Source organism: Bufo gargarizans, chromosome 7, assembly GCF_014858855.1.
Source record: "Bufo gargarizans isolate SCDJY-AF-19 chromosome 7, ASM1485885v1, whole genome shotgun sequence".
Classification (NCBI taxonomy): Eukaryota; Metazoa; Chordata; class Amphibia; order Anura; family Bufonidae; genus Bufo; species Bufo gargarizans.
The window spans coordinates 53949363-53966102 of NC_058086.1; the positions used below are offsets into that span (position 1 = coordinate 53949363).

Sequence of the window (16740 nt, forward strand, 5' to 3'; positions counted from 1 at the left end):
TGCCTAAGGAGGTGATGGCCCATGCACAAGATATGTGGGAATACAAGCGGGCCATCTGTGGGACCGACCACAGTCCAGGGACCCGATCCTGCAGCAGAGAAGAGGGATGGTAGTTTGGTTCTTCGTCCAAAGTGGAAGCGGTTTCTTGATAGATGACAAGACCGGCGTGGAGCTCTTTGTGGGACGTCAATCCGTGCACCGTCCTTATCTCCCCCAGGCCCGGCACAGTCTTTACAACGGGGATACCATGGAATATACCCCTAAGGAGTCCCTCCAGGGGCCCTTTGCTACAGCCCTGACCTGCCTAGAGAAGCCCCTGGTCCCGCTGTCAGCACCAGATGCCTGGCCGGAAGATCCAGCCACTGCGGGTCGAGTGTGCTGTCTACAAGAGTCTGCAGATGGAGTGCTACGCTTCCGCGAGAGGCCTCAGTCAGAGCCGGAGGTCCTCATCCCAAATTTGCTTCCACCGCCAACCTATCAATTAAGATGTGCATCTGCCACTGCATTTCCGTTTAGCCCGATCATAGTAACATACCAATCGCCCTGGAAGATGGCCTCAGCTATGGAAAGAGTCGCCCAGGCCCAGGATCCGCTACCAAGACAGGAGGAGGTCCCTTGTAGTCGGAGGTCCTGGATCCCTTTTCCATGGCAGGAGGTTCCGCTCCCATCACGCAGAAAGTTACAGCCGCAATAAAAAGCATGACCACCAGGACACTTCTAAGGTCCACCAGTAGGTGTCACCAGAGCACCACCGTTGCTGCGCGTATGGACTACCAGAGACAGGAGAGGCCCTTGATGAGTTTCAGCAGCAGCAGTAAGGAGGACGTCAGGTCCTTCCTCTAAGGAGCCTCTACAGCATTTGAAAAAGAAAACCATGGACTAATTGGAGCCACGGCATGAACTACTCCTGACGGGTGAGGACTTGTTGGTATTTTATTTGTATTTGGTTGCCCCCGTTTGTCCTCACCTAGATAGAAATGTCTGTTAGGACTCCCTCCACCCATCATCTCCCCCATTCTCTGGAACTACCTCCAAGTTGCGTACGGTTTTGCACAATTTCCCTTCCCCCCCCCCCTTCTGAGGTTGATTGGGAGCCCCCTTAGGCCAAAAAAGGGTTCTCATGACCTTTGCTGCTATCCTATACCCCATGTGGATTACAAATAATGACATTATTTCACGTGGAATGCTAAGGAACTTTGTGCACTACTTGATTCCAGTTTGGTGCATTTCATTCGCCAACATGGAAGAAGAGACTCAAATGTGATTTCATTGCACTATTTAATTGCAGTATATATTTGCACTATTTCTGCACTAACCTTTTAAAGTTTTCAGCAACGTTTAAGTATATTGTGCCCATCGTGTGTTTTCTTTTGCAGGTGCCGCAATGTGAAAGTATGCACTTTAATTGTACTCTGCACTTTATACTGTTAGCCAGATAGCTAGCGACCTTACGCTAGCTCATATGGACTGCCTCTGAGGAAGTTAAATTCTAATGGTTCTTATGTTACGTTGTGTTAGCTAGAAAGCCTAGGTATTATATTGTATTTTATTATTGCTACACAGAGTGAACCAAGTGGTAAGTCACAAGTAGATCTAACATCGTCAAAGGGTAACCCTATATGTGTTTGGAGAGAATAGTCCTCCTGGAGATATGGGAGAGCACTGCCTTCTCCTCCTAATTTGTGTATGTTCTAAGGCCTTGTGCACTGCCAAGGAAAATTTTGTAGCTACCTGTTTAGACATCAAGGTGACAAAGCGTAAAGCATGATTAGACCTTGGTGCTAGAAAGGGAATACAGGATGAAGCCACCCTTCTATTTGCGGGCGTCTCATAGCATCATGGAGGAATTACAGTACATTACACCCCCACACTTCCGGTGGTACTAGAGCTCAGTATCCACAACGGGAGCATTTGAGCGCTTTGTGCAGTCTTATTTGGTTCACTGGTTATTACCAAGAGGGCAAACTGTGAATAGACACCCTACTCATACGGGCAGAGACCTAGTGGTAGCTGTTGCTATATCAGTCAGTAATAGTCTGTATTCTCATACAGCACTCTAACCTTCCTTGGGTACCCTTAGAGCACCTCCTAAGCACAAGCTGAAGACGGCTTGGTTTTAAGTAAGGGGGAATGTAACGCCCCAGAGTGGCATTACCACTTCTATGCCTTGCTTCTGTGTATGCTAATATCACGTCATCTATGCATTTATTTCCAGGTCCTGTATAATGTGCATATTTATTTCTATGCAACTGTTCATGTTAACATGTAATGTGTCTGGTTCACCAGCAGGTGGCAGCAAATACAGCAGACCTACAGTTAGGTAGAATGGATCTTTCCAGTTCATTCTAAGCCCCTATGTGGAGGAGCGGGCGAGTCCCACTTCCTGCAGGAACGGTGGGGAACAGTTTCTAGTAGCAGTCTAGCTTACCCCCTGCTAGGGGAAGGAAGATGGTGCTGAGCATGTTGCTGCTGGACGTGCCCAGGCCAGCCAAGCCAGCCAGAGCACCCTAAGCTCAGCTGGACATGGAGGCCAAAGCTTAGAGCCTCAGGAACTAACAAGAAAGTTCCCTGGTATAACTTAAGAGACAGACTACAGAGAGAAGTTGCAGCATACAGCAAAATATGAGTCATACAGTCAGTCAGCCTGTCAGTACAGCAGAGCCAGAGAGCAACAGATGTAGCAGAGACGAGTTTGCCTGCCAGAGTTTTAATGCCAAAGCCTGCTGGGACCAAGACAAAGTTTGAAGATTGTTTCTGATGAAAGTTTATTAAAGTAAAGCTGCTATTCAACTTCATCACGAGGTCTGGACTCAATTATTTATTTTATCCCTTAACTATTCACCCCTATTTGTCTGCTTCTGAGCCAACTCCTGGGGTTCCAGCTGTATCCAGGTAGGAGCACCGTGACACTCATACAACATAAAGGGAAATTGTAGGCCACCCTATACTTCTGGGCCATTCCTACACCTTGTTACTCGGGTCATCTTTAGGGCCCCAAGGGGCGGCCCGCTTTAAACACAGTGATGTCACAATTGTGGGGATTCGCTCTGGTAGTTAGGACTAGCGGATACAGTATAGAGGCAAAGTACACAGTTCTTGAATCAAACAGCGGTGTTTATTCACACATTGGTGTATAACAAAATGCAGATAAGGTGTTTGTTCACACACAAGGAAAGTCCATAAACAATAAAAGTCACCTTTTCTCCTGGGTGTTACTTCACAGCCTGTTAGCAGTTCAGCCTCATCAAGTCCATAGGCGGCCTGTTCGCCTTTAGAGGGGCCTGAGTCCTCCAGCCCGGCTCAAACCTCAAATCCCAGCACAGCCCCCAGTTCACAGCACACAGACTCCTGAGCTCCACTGTCAGAGGGAAGTAAATCCACCAAACCTGGCAGTGCTGGCTGGTTTTTATGCTTGGCAAAACCCCGCCTGGAACATGGGGAGTAGTCACCCACCCAGCACTTTGACTACTCCCAGTAAGAGCCGTCCCGGATCAGCTATGACAGCAATGCTAAATCTCACCTTGTCAATTATCAATAGCTGCTGCTGACACATAAAATACCGGCTCTTACTTCACCGAGGCCAGGAACCTCGGTGACACATACCTTCCATCCACGATGATTTCAGGTACCTTCTTACACAATACAGAGATAATAAACACAGTGATGTCACAGTACAGAGATAATAAACACGTGATGTCACAGTACAGAGATAATAAACAGAGTGATGTCAGAGTACAGGGTAATAAACAGAGTGATGTCACAGTACAGGGATAATAAACACAGTGATGTCACAGTACAGAGATAATAAACACTGTGATGTCACAGCACAGGAATAATAAACACACTGATGTCACACTACAGGGATAATAAACACAGTGATGTCACAATACAGAGATAATAAACACACTGATGTCACAGTACAGAGATAATAAACAGAGTGATGTCAGAGTACAGGGTAATAAACAGAGTGATGTCACAGTACAGGGATAATAAACACAGTGATGTCACACTACAGGGATAATAAACACAGTGATGTCACAGTACAGGAATAATAAACACACTGATGTCACACTACAGGGATAATAAACACAATGATGTCACAGTACAGGGATAATAAACACAGTGATGTCACAGTACAGAGATAATAAACACAGTGATGTCACAGTACAGGGATAATAAATACAGTGATGTCACAGTACAGGGATAATAAACACAGTGATGTCACAGTACAGGGATAATAAACACAGTGATGTCACAGTACAGAGATAATAAACAGAGTGATGTCACAGTACAGAGATAATAAACACAGTGATGTCACAATACAGAGATAATAAACACAGTGATGTCACAGTACAGGGATAATACACACAGTGATGTCACAGTACAGGGATAATAAACACAGTGATGTCACAGTACAGAGATAATAAACACAGTGATGTCTCAATACAGAGATAATAAACACACTGATGTCACACTACAGGGATAATAAACACAGTGATGTCACAATACAGAGATAATAAACACAGTGATGTCACAGTACAGGGATAATAAACACAGTGATGTCACAGTACAGAGATAATAAACACAGTAATGTCACAGTACAAGGATAATAAACACACTGATGTCACACTACAGGGATAATAAACACAGTGATGTCTCAATACAGAGATAATAAACACACTGATGTCACACTACAGGGATAATAAACACAGTGATGTCACAATACAGAGATAATAAACACAGTGATGTCTCAGGACAGAGATAATAAACACAGTGATGGCACAGTACAGGGATAATAAACACAGTGATGTCACAGTACAGGAATAATAAACACAGTGATGTCACAGTACAGGGATAATAAACACAGTGATGTCACAGTACAGGGGTAACAAACACAGTGATGTCACAGTACAGGGATAATAAACACAGTGATGTCACAGTACAGGGATAATAAACACAGTGATGTCACAGTACAGGGATAATAAACATAGTGATGTCACAGTACAGGGATAATAAACACAGTGATGTCACAGTACAGGGATAATAAACACAGTGATGTCTCAGTACAGGGACAATAAACACAGTGATGTCACAGTACAGAGATGATAAACACAGTGATGTCACAGCACAGGAATAATAAACACAGTGATGTCACAGTACAGGGATAATAAACACAGTGATGTCACAGTACAGGGATAATAAACACAGTGATGTCACAGTACAGAGATAATAAACACAGTGATGTCACAAGACAGGGATATTAAACACAGTGATGTCACAGTACAGGGATAATAAACAGTGATGTCACAGTACAGGGATAATAAACATAGTGATGTCACAGTACAGGGATAATAAATACAGTGATGTCACAGTACAGGGATAATAAACACAGTGATGTCACAGTACAGGGATAATAAACACAGTGATGTCACAGTACAGGGATAATAAACACAGTGATGTCACAGTACAGAGATAATAAACACAGTGATGTCACAGTACAGAGATAATACACACAGTGATGTCACAGTACAGGGATAATAAACACAGTGATGTCACAGTACAGGGATAATAAACACAGTGATGTCACAGCACAGTGATGTTTACAATTAATCCTATCAGACAGGTGTAATAAAGCTGGTCTATATTGCACAGAATTGTGTCACAGGGCAGATAATGAACTTTATGGTGTTAAACTGTTTGCTAGAGAGACATAGGCATTTGGGCCCTCCAGGCCACTGTCACCTCTACGCCCCTATAGTTACGGCTGTTGCAGATTTTCTTTGCTATTTTTTTCAAGTAGACCAATAACACATAATCACATGGCACGATCTATACCTGCACAGGGTGCAAATTGAGCAGTGCGAATGCCCTCGTGGTTGGAATATAAATGAATCATAAATGGTAATATTTAAATAACAGAGTGACCTTGGTATTGTGGCAATGGATGATGCAGCACTGAGGATGATGGATGGTCTTTCTCATCAGGTCTGTGTATCTGCATAACAATAAGCTGTCGGATGCCGGCCTACCAGACAACATGTTCAACCGCTCCGACAATGTAGAGATCCTTATACTGTCCAGCAACTTCTTGAGACAAGTTCCCAAGAACCTGCCTCCTGCTCTGTATAAACTGCACCTGAAGGTATGACGAATCATTTCCCATCTGTTCACAAATGTCACACCTAGTATAACTAATCCTATGGACAGGACAAGAGACACGAATAGTTTCCCCTCCTGTAGACACTGTGATGGGGGAACTCCTTAGGAGGACCATCTACAACAAAAAAGACGTATGTAAGCCAAGTGATAATGAGATTTTCAGATTTAGAGAACCCATTTTCCGATACCCTATTAGGGCACTTTGAGTTAATATACTATGAGTCTCTCATAACCAAGAATAGCAGAACATATCTTGATGCAATGTAATATTTAATTTCCCCTGTCGGGGTGACGTAGGAGAATTAAAAACATGGCGCCAGGTTCTCCTGCAGGTTCCAACTGTAGGACCACCTGTTATTAGCTTGTTTTCAGTCAATAATAAAAACAATTGTATAAAGTGGACAGCCCTTTTTAAATGTACTGTCAGGTCCTGAAGGCTTCCCATATCACAAATCATTATCTAGCTCAGTATTTTCCAATTAGGAACTCACATAAACATGACATTTCTCAGAAACATACTTCTTTGAACCTATACTAGATCCAGGGTGCCATAACTCATTCTGGCCATTAAAAACGTATTTGTCTCTCTCAGAACAACAGGTTGGAGAAGATTCCATCAGGAGCGTTCAGCCACCTCATGGGACTGCGGGAGCTTTACCTGCAAAACAACTTCCTTTCCAATGAAGGCATGGATAACGAGACGTTTGTGTAAGTTGATTCTCATTTAAGATCCTCTCTGGAGAAAGTGTCAGGATAATGATAAGAATATAACCCGTCCAGTCCAGTAGGAACAGAAACTTCCATATAAGTGTAGTCCACCAAAAACTGAAGTCCCTTCTCACAGGAGTAACCTGATGCTCCTGAGCCCTAGTGCAAGATCTGTAATGGTTGTCCCCATCTACCACGTGCTGTTTATAATATTTATTATACACACTTATATAGCGCTACTAATTCCGCAGCGCTTTACAGACATTATCATCTATATTGTCTTGCCAATATTGGTGTCTTATGTGGCAGAGGAGCCCTTGGGCCCCATCAGTCACCAAATCCGGGGCGCGACTAAGACTTTGGCCCCTCCTTTAGCTACACCTCTGAAGAAGAAACTTGTTTGTCTTTTTTTTTTTAAACGGAACCTGCTTGGGGCTACTAAACCACCAGCATGCTGTGATTTAGGGTCCCAAATCTGTGCATAGCAAACCCATCTGTACCGTCATAGCAAATTGAACTTACCAGGAGATGAGTCCAGAGCTCATCTCCACTTCCATGGGGAGCATGTGCAGCCCAGGATGGTACACCTCACTTCATTGTGCATAGTCCCGATGAGCAGCTCATGTGCAGTGAGGTGAGATGTACCATCCCCAGCTTCATCAGTGCCATGTGGACGCCGGATCTCTCTGGGGATGAGTCTGGCACTAATTCTTTGCAGGGACAGATGGGTTTGCTATGGGCAGGCTTGGAAACCTAAACCCCAGCTGCAAATCTGCATGGTGGTTATTGAGTGGCCCTCAAACCCAGTTTAATCTGTAACGACATATACTAGCAAGGTGGAGAGCCCATATGGATATCAGGGCTCCAGACTAAAGTAAATATCAAGGAGCCATTGGCTCCTAACCTGAAAAATGTAGGAGCCAAATTAATTTTTTGTCGCTAAATTTAAAATACATATAATATAGCTGGGATGCTTAGGAGCAGGGCCGTCTTTAATATTGATTGGACCCTGGGCAAGAGGGAGAACACAAGTGCCGCTGCCGCATTCATGGGTCCATACTTTATTAACTAAGTAGCAGGACATGTAGGGCATACATGGGGGACGTCCCTGCACTTACTATTATTTCTGGGCGCCACTCCGTGGCGCCGATGTGGCCCCCGTTACATTCTCCCGCGCTGTATGCTAAGTAACAGCATCGGAACATCAGGGAGGAGACATCAGCTTTTCTCTGTGGGCGTTCCTTCTCCCTGGCTGTGACGTTCTACGCTGCGATTGGACAGCGCTACAGCCAGGGAGAAGGAACGCCCAGGGAGAAAAGCTGATGTCTCCTCCATGGTGTTCCGATGCTGTTACTTAGTATACAGCGCGGGAGAATGTAACGGGGGCCTCATCGGCGCAACGGAGCGGCGCTCAGAAATAATAGTAAGTGCAGGGACAATCCCCATGTATGCCCTACATGTCCTGCTACTTAGTTAATAAAGTATAGACCCATGAAAGGTCCTCCAGTGACCAGCGGGGCTCAAGAGGCAGTTGCCTTGAGCCCCCCAGGAGCAACTAGGCCCGGGGCAGCTGTCCTTTTTGCCCCGCGTTAAAAACGGCCCTGCTTAGGAGCATGGGGTTTTCTAAGCTACAGCCTACACAGTTAAAGGGGTTGTACACTCATTCCCATGACCTGTCAGACTAGCCGGATTCGCGTTGGTAATCCCTAGGTGCTGGGTCCTGGCTCATTCGCTTTCCGGCCTCCGCTGCTTGTCTTGGGTTTCGTTTGGCTGCAGTGGCCTCAAGACAATCACTGGCCACAGTGGAGATCTGCTCCCCGTGCATCACAAGAGCATTTAACATAATGTAAGGGAAGCAGTCATCAGTTATTGGCGTCAAATAGGAAGTTTTCATGAAGGGACTCAAGACAAGCAACGGGGGCTGGGGAGCAAACAAGCCGGGACCCCGCACTGGGGATCCGATAAGTATGATCACCAACAAGGGTCCTGCCAGTCTCAGAAATTAGTGCATACAAACCCTTTAAGGAGTTACTTTTTTTTAAGGGGTTTCAAACCAGTATTCTTCTATATGTGACACAGAATGGGTTAAAATAAACTATCCCCACTGCACTCCTTAAAAGGCCAATCACTTGAGAGTCGCCACTGCAACCAGTGACCACAGCCGGCATCACGTGTGGACGGGACCAGCCTGACGGTGAGAGGGGGGCGAGGGGGGCGAGGGGGGCGAGGGGGGCGAGGGGGGCGAGGGGGGCGGGGGGGGGCAGCTTTTGTTTTTTGTTTTTTGTTTTTACATTTATTAAAAATATAATATAACAGATAAAAATATAATACTTTAGGAGCTTTACTCTTTATTCTCAACCCTTCTGCTTGCCTGTCAGTGAATGAAAACCTTTCTGTGGGAAAGGTAAGGGACCTCCTATGGCAGCTGAACTAGCCTATGCTTAACCCCTTATAGCCTGATTTGTAACTCTACCACGTGTCTTTGGAGCAGAAAGGAGGCTCTCTGCCCATCTCCCACGTGTCAGTAAGGACCTTTTCTAGAACGTGCGCAGTATAGGCGGGAATCTCTCCTTGTCAATCTGTGTGCCTTGGGACTGCTGAGCGAACCCCTAGGCCGCGGGAGTCCCACCGTTTCCTCATTCTGCCAGCAGTAACACGGACTGACGGGAAGGTTGAGAGCTGATTGCTATCCCCTATTTGGAAGTGAATACTGGTCTTGTGGGATATTTATTATGGATTATATGATTAATGATCAGAAATGGTTACTAGTCTGTGCATTGATAGGATTGCGCTGGGGTCACACCAGAGTGTGTCTGCAGGAGCTCTGTACTGCCGGGTGGCAAAGCATTATATTGATTTATGATGCTATGTAACCCTTACAGTTCTGGAATGTATTGGATAACACTGACAGCATTAGGTCAGTGTTATCCAGTACATTCCAGATCTCTAAGGGGTACATAGCATCATAAATCAATATAATGCTTTGCCACCCCGGCAGTGCTATGCAGACCAGGACAGCGAATCCCACCGACATACTGTGGTGTTAAACCGGCACAGCCGGTGCTTATACTTGTTCTCTGGCTTCTCCTTGTGACCTCATAGGGACTCAGTCCTATAAAACACACTAATAAATCTGCATACGGGTGACTCGCGTCGTGTTGTCAGCCGTGGACTGTGCAGGAGCTCTGTAGTTGAGATGTCTCCAGCAGCTCAGCTCCACAGCACAGACTCAACTCCACACTTGTCAGATTGCTGGAAGCGGGAACCCAAGCCACGCCCACCCTCTATGGCGGGTAGTGTGAGGGGCGGATCCTCACCCAGCAGACATCTGCAGCGTGTGTCTGCTGGATGAAAGCTTTTTTTTCTTAAAGAGGCAGAGCAGCCGAGGGTCTAGGCGCAAATGGCGACAAGACGCCTTGTCGGCCATTTTGCAATTCTAAGTCGGATTGGCGACCATTTTGGTCGCCATCTGGAGCACTTGATATATTTGCATTTTAAGGCATCTTGAGGGTCTTGAGGGCCCTTCAGTTTTCTTTCACCTTTAAGTCTATTATGTTCCTAATAAATGTCATAGATCATTATTTTCTTACTTTTTCAAAGGTTATTCTTGTCACTTTAGGAACCTAAACAGATTGGAGTACCTTGACCTTTCAAGCAATAACTTGACACACATTCCCAGCGGACTACCCCGTAACATTGTCATACTTCACCTGGAAAAAAATTCAATCAGGAGTATCTCTAATAACGTCTTGATTCAGATTAGAAATCTGGAGTATCTTTTGCTTCATAACAACAAGCTGAGGGCCCGAGGAATTCATGCGTCAGCCTTCCTTGGTTTAAAGAAGCTGCACACTCTTCATATCTACAACAATTTGTTAGAGAAGGTACCTGCAGGACTTCCACGCAGGGTGAAGACGCTCATGCTCCTTCACAATCAGATCACTGGTATTTCCAAGGATGATTTTGCCACTACTTACCTCCTTGAGGACCTGAACCTGAGATACAACAAAATTCTGAGCAGCGCGGTGCATAAGGACGCTTTCCGCAAACTGAGGCTCCTCAAGACCTTGGAGCTCTCTGGTAACTTTTTGAGATCTCTACCACATGGACTCCCCAAGAATTTGGAAATTCTGAGACTAAATGATAATGAAATTAGCTCAATACCACAAGACACACTGGCCGGGATGTCGAAACTTAAAGAACTTTATCTGAAAAACAATAAACTCAAGATCAGCTCCATCTACACCGGGGCTTGGGTAGAGCTCAGTAGCCTCCAGGTGAGGTAGCTCTTCAAACCTCAAAGTTCGCACCCCATAAGAGTACATAGGTAGTGTTGCATGACAACCAATGTCTTAGAGCAAAGTAGAGTGACTGGCCTGAGCATTTTACAGAAATTCTGATTAAGAAGAAGTCTTGATGTTTGTTTACCTCTTCCTACCCTTTCGTGGGCCTTTGGTCAATTCCCCATCCCCATGTTTGCTTACAAAGTAGATCCTCTGGTTCTTTCTAATCAAGAGTACAGGGGATGGAATTAGTGAGAGATGGGCTCCATCTTTCGAAGGATCCCATAGCAGCCTCATGGGCTGCCACTGAGATCCATGAGAATCAAGCATGTTGCTAATGTGTTAGTATAGATTACATGTGTCTACATACTTGGTCATCAAGAAATCTGCTTCTCTACTTTCAGCTACTTGACTTGTCAGGAAACCTGCTGTCTTATGTCCCCCCGGATCTTCCAGAGAGTCTTGAATATCTGTATCTTCAAAGTAACAAGATCAGTACGGTCCCTGACAGTGCCTTCCAGTCCACGCCTAACTTAAAGGGTATTTTCCTCAGGTAACACAATATGATGTCTTGAATTAAGAGGGTTACGTCGCCCTTAAATATAATTTTAATATCATTCAGCATGAAAAACAAGTTTGTATTCTACTTTTCTTTATGTTACAAAAATGACCAAGTTTTGAGAGATTCTCTGTACTTCATTATAATGGCGTCCCCGGTTTTCAATCTGTATATTAATGTGCACGTCCACCTACTGAGGTGGTCGCACATGCTCAATTCCAGCCTTCAACAGCCACCAGTCATATGTACAGTTAGGAGCTGTGACAGTTACATGGAGAGAGCTGCAGCAGAAAGGATAAACCCCTGTGAAAGGACATGCCTCTTGAGAAAGGATACACCCACTGAGCTTTGATAGGGAGAGAGCTGCAGCGGAATGGACACGCCTCCTGGACTGTGATAGGGAGAAATCTGTGCAGAATGGAAACACCCCCTGAGCTGTGTTAGGGAAAGAGCTGCAGAGGAAAGGAAACACTTCCTGGGTAGTGATAAGGCGAGAACTGCAGCAGAAAGGACAAACCCCCTGAGCTGTGATAGGGAGAGAACTGCAGCTGAAAGGACATGTCCTCTTAGCCGCAGCAGAAAAGACACTTCTCCTGAGCTGTGTGCCCGAATAGAATGTAGCAGAGCAATTAGAGTAATGAATAAGGAGATCTCTGGATCCATGTGAGGTACAGGGCTGGTCTTATTTTCATTTTTCACTTTAAAGGGGTTCTGCAGTTTGTTTAAACTATCCTCTGGATAGATCATCAGAATCTGATCGGCGGGGGTCCGACACCCAGGACCCCCACTGATCAGCTGTTTGAGAAGGCAGCGGCGCTCCAGGAGCACTGTGGCCTTCTCACTGTTTACCGCAGGCCCTGTGACGTCACGACTTGTATCCACTGGCCTGGGCTCGGCTAAGCTCTGTTCACTTGAATGGAGCTTAGCCGCGCCCAGGCCAGTTGATACATGTCGTGACTTCACTGGGCCTGCGGTAAACAGTGAGAAGGCCGTGGCCCTTAAACAGCTGATCAGATGCTGATGATCTATCCAGAGGATAGATCTTCCGTTTAAACAAACTACAGAACCCATTTAATACTGTGGTTTCCAAAACTTTTTATTTTTTATTTTTTGCAGGTTCAATACGTTAACTCCTGAGTCAGTGATGGAGTCCGCCTTCCAGGGACTGGAGAAGCTGCAAGTGTTAGACATTGAGAACAATCTAGCTTTCAAAGTCACCAAGAAGAAGAAAGAAGAAGAAACAGACAATGATGACTAAGACCAAAAAGTAACTGTGGTAAGTATCAGTATAAAAATGTTTTAATTATAACACAAACTCACTTGCTAATGTTGGTCATGAGAAAGGGGACCTCATTCCATTTTTTGCTATGGGGCCTCATTATTATATTACTAAGTCAATCCACACTTATTGATAAAAACAAAACTCACCAAGAAAGAGGCGAATTAAACTTTCTATGTCGAATGTAATGATGATATGGAAGAGATTACAATATTAGTGTGTTTATTGGGAAAAACTGTACAATTAAAAGGAGGCTCAAGGGCCCCTTTGGGTATCCTGTGGCCTGGATACAAGATGAGGTATGGTTGGGCACGGAGGCACACAGTATGGTATCCTGCGGCACATTTGCCCATAGATGTTACAGCTGGGCCTGTAAATCCTTCACACTTGTAGGTTGCTGAAGCTGAAGTCCCATAAATGCTTGATTGGTGATAAATCTGGTGACTGGGCAGCCAAGGAAGTCTTCTGATCTGGCTGAGATGTTCCTGGGAAACCCTTGCTATGTATGGGCGAGCATTATCCTGCTGAAAAATGCCATTTGGAAGCCCTACCATGAGAGCCAACCCATGTGGCCACAGGCTGTCCTGCTCTTATGTCCCTCATATCACTATTAGGGGTGGCCGACTGTCGTATGCAATGGCTCCCCAGATCATCACACCAGCAGTTGGGGCGGTGTGTCGCTCCACAGCAAGACCACGAGACTGCCATACTCGAACCAATCGTCGTCTGATCCCAGAATCTGAATTTGCCTCTAAAGACAATATGGTTCCAGTCCACAGCAGTCTAGGTTTACACTGCAAATGACGGCGACTGTGGCTGTCTGTCAGTGCAAGGAGATGTAATGGGCACTTTGACACCAAGTTTTCTTCTGCTCAGTGCTTGAAAATGGTCCCGGCAGAGACAGGGGTGTGTAATGAAGGTGCCGCCTATGACTGGATGGTGGACAACAAACCTGTGGGAGCTACTCGTGCTTATCAGCATATCAAACAATTATTTCTACTGGTGGGCTGTCCAGAGCCTGTAACCACTGCTCACAACATTTCCTAACACCTAGGTCAGGACAGCCTAGATGGTGGGTAGTTCATTGAAAATGACTATCCTGCTTCTTTGAGTTCACCCTATTAAGGTCTTTCAACTGGGCAAAATGTCTTGAGGTGCACGGTAAAGGCATGTCTAGCAGTCTACTGTTTCTCACCAAGAAAAGTAGCCTACCCAAAAAGTAGCCTCTAAGAGCCTTTTTTTTATATAGGGTAGCAGAGGAAGCACTTTTATGCCCTCTTGTGGCAAGACCTAGTGTCTAATCAGACCTGTAATCATTTACATCTCTGCCTAAGACAGTCAGATGGCCTAGGCACAACTCAGCCCAATTGAAGTGAATGGGGCTGAGGTGCGATACCAGGCACAGCCGCTATACAATGTATGGTCCTCGGCTTGGTAAGGCCTTGGTGCTACTGCAAGAGACAGTGCAATCTCAAAACAGCTGATTGGCGGGAGTCCCTGGTGCCGGACCTCCACTGATCAGATACTGATAACCTATCCAGAGGGTAGGTCATAAGTGAAAAAGTCTCAGACAACCTCTTTAAGAGTCACTCAAAGCAGGACTTTGTGTAAAGATGTTTTAGTGAGCGCACTATTGAAGAACATAGAGTATAGTTCACTAGAGTTTTCTGACAAATTCAGTTGTGTTCCTGTTCCTGGTGTTTATTTCCTGCTTGTGTGGCCTCCTGTACACTGAACAGATGGTTATCGCCCCCTCCTCTTCCCTCTCCTTGACTAGAGGTCACATGTCTCGTGTCTTCACTGCTCCCTTCTACCTTTCCCTCTATAGTTCTCTGGAGGGATTGTGTTCCTCATGCTGGGCAGCAGAACTGTTTTGCAGGTCTGTGTTATGTGTAAAGACAGCAAGTAATTACAGCACTACATTATACCGTGTAATGGAGAGGCATATAGGAAGCTGTAAATAGAGGCAATGTCTGTGAGAGGGGAGAGGAATCATGGGAAATGTAGTCCTTTACATGGTTATCCCATGCACTGCAAGCCCTAGCAGCATCAAAACAAAGGTACAGCACAGAGCTGGGCAAGATAATGACAAATAACTACTTTTTGAACCATGGTGGCATCATCTGGTGAGCATACAGCACACATAGATATTGTTCTTACCTCAAATGGATGCCATTAGCAATTTCAGGGCCACAAACAGTTATACATTTGGAGTCATCTTCGATCTTTTGGCTGTTTTTGCATCTATTGTAAATTATGAACATTTAAATTGAAATCCTTAATGTAATGAGCTGCTCTTAATGGCATCTTCTGGAAGCCACTGACAGTAATAATTCCAATACTTCCATGATGGCAACCCTGGTTCCTACTGTACAAGACAAAAAGTGAATCTTGCCTTTCCTACTTTTAGGCTTTGCCTTCTACTCCTCTCAACTAGCTTTGCTGAATGTTGTGGATTCCTCCAGAAGTGAAAGAACAAAGAAGACCCTGATTCAATCAACACGAGAGTAATGTCTGCCATGGACCGTGCAAAAGCTGGCTTTTGTTATATTTTTTATATTTCATTTTGGATTTATCTGTAAATCAGTGGATGGCTGAAGCTTCTAATCTCCTGGACTAGCAGAATGTCATAATGTCCTGTTATTGAAGTGTTCACACAGCTGACGTAAATTATTTTTATAGCTATCATTATTCTTATGATATTGTATGATAAAAATACCATGTATTGCTACCCAGTGTTTAAAAGGGCTGTGCAGTCCTATGTAAATAAAGCATACTTTCTTTATAATGAAGAGTTCTGCAACTTTCTAATATATTTGTTTTTCAATTCCTCACCATCACAGCTGAGAGTCTGTTACAATGTATGCGCGGTAGGTAGTTCTTTGTGAACTAAACAGTTGCAACTGGCTTTTACAATATGCCTAAACTGATACATTGTATATGGCTGTGTTCACATCTGCGTCAGAGATTCCATCATATTTGATGGGAAGAGTAGCGCAGCGTGCAGTGCTATACTTTTCAGTATAAGGGCACCTGATGGACCCTATTATACAGTAAGTCAATAGTGGCCATCATGCAACCATTGGTGGCCATCATGCAATGGACCGGATATCTGTCTTTTTTGGGTTTTCTTCTCCACTAACGCAACAGAAAACCAGAATGCCAACGTAGACATGAACTCAGGCTTAGACATGCTTCTCTAAAAGCATTGCCGGGACTGGATACATGATAACTCACTCTCAAACAATAATGTTTCCATTCCATGACAGGAAGCAGATATTTTAAAGGGCCTCTGTCAGGAGATTTGTCCCTATGAAACTGGCTGACCTGCTACATGTGCACTTGGCAGCTGAAGGCGTCTGTGTTGGTCCCATGTTCATATGTGCCCGCATTGCTGAGAAAAATAATGTTTTAATATATGCAAATGAGCCTCTAGGAGCAACGGGGGCGTTGCCGTTACACCTAGAGGCTCTGCTCTCTCTGCAACTGCTGCAATCTCTCCACTTTGACAGGGCCAGAAAGTGAAAACATCATCATGCCTTCCTGGTCCTGTCAATCAAAGTGCAGAGGGCGCGGCAGTTGCAGAGAGAGCAGAGCCTCTAGGTGTAATGGTAACGCCCCCGTTGCTCCTAGAGGCTCATTTGTATGTATTAAAACATTATTTTTCTCAGCAATGCGGGCACATATGAACATGGGACCAACACAGATGTCTTCAGCTGCTAAGGGCACATGTAACAGGTCAGCCAGTGTCA

At 45.0% G+C, this 16740-nt stretch overlaps 1 protein-coding gene across 1 annotated transcript in view; it reads left to right on the top strand.

The window, feature by feature from the left end:
- The window catches only part of PODN (podocan), a 54587-nt gene extending 38192 nt beyond the window's left edge, over positions 1-16395 (top strand). The window contains exons 6-11 of the mRNA XM_044301029.1: positions 5986-6142; positions 6752-6867; positions 10487-11144; positions 11555-11703; positions 12826-12985; positions 15399-16395. Of these exons, the coding sequence (XP_044156964.1) occupies positions 5986-6142; positions 6752-6867; positions 10487-11144; positions 11555-11703; positions 12826-12967 (1222 nt within the window). The 3' untranslated portion in view covers positions 12968-12985; positions 15399-16395. The remainder of the gene's footprint in view (positions 1-5985; positions 6143-6751; positions 6868-10486; positions 11145-11554; positions 11704-12825; positions 12986-15398) is intronic.
- The last annotated feature ends 345 nt before the right edge of the window (positions 16396-16740 follow it).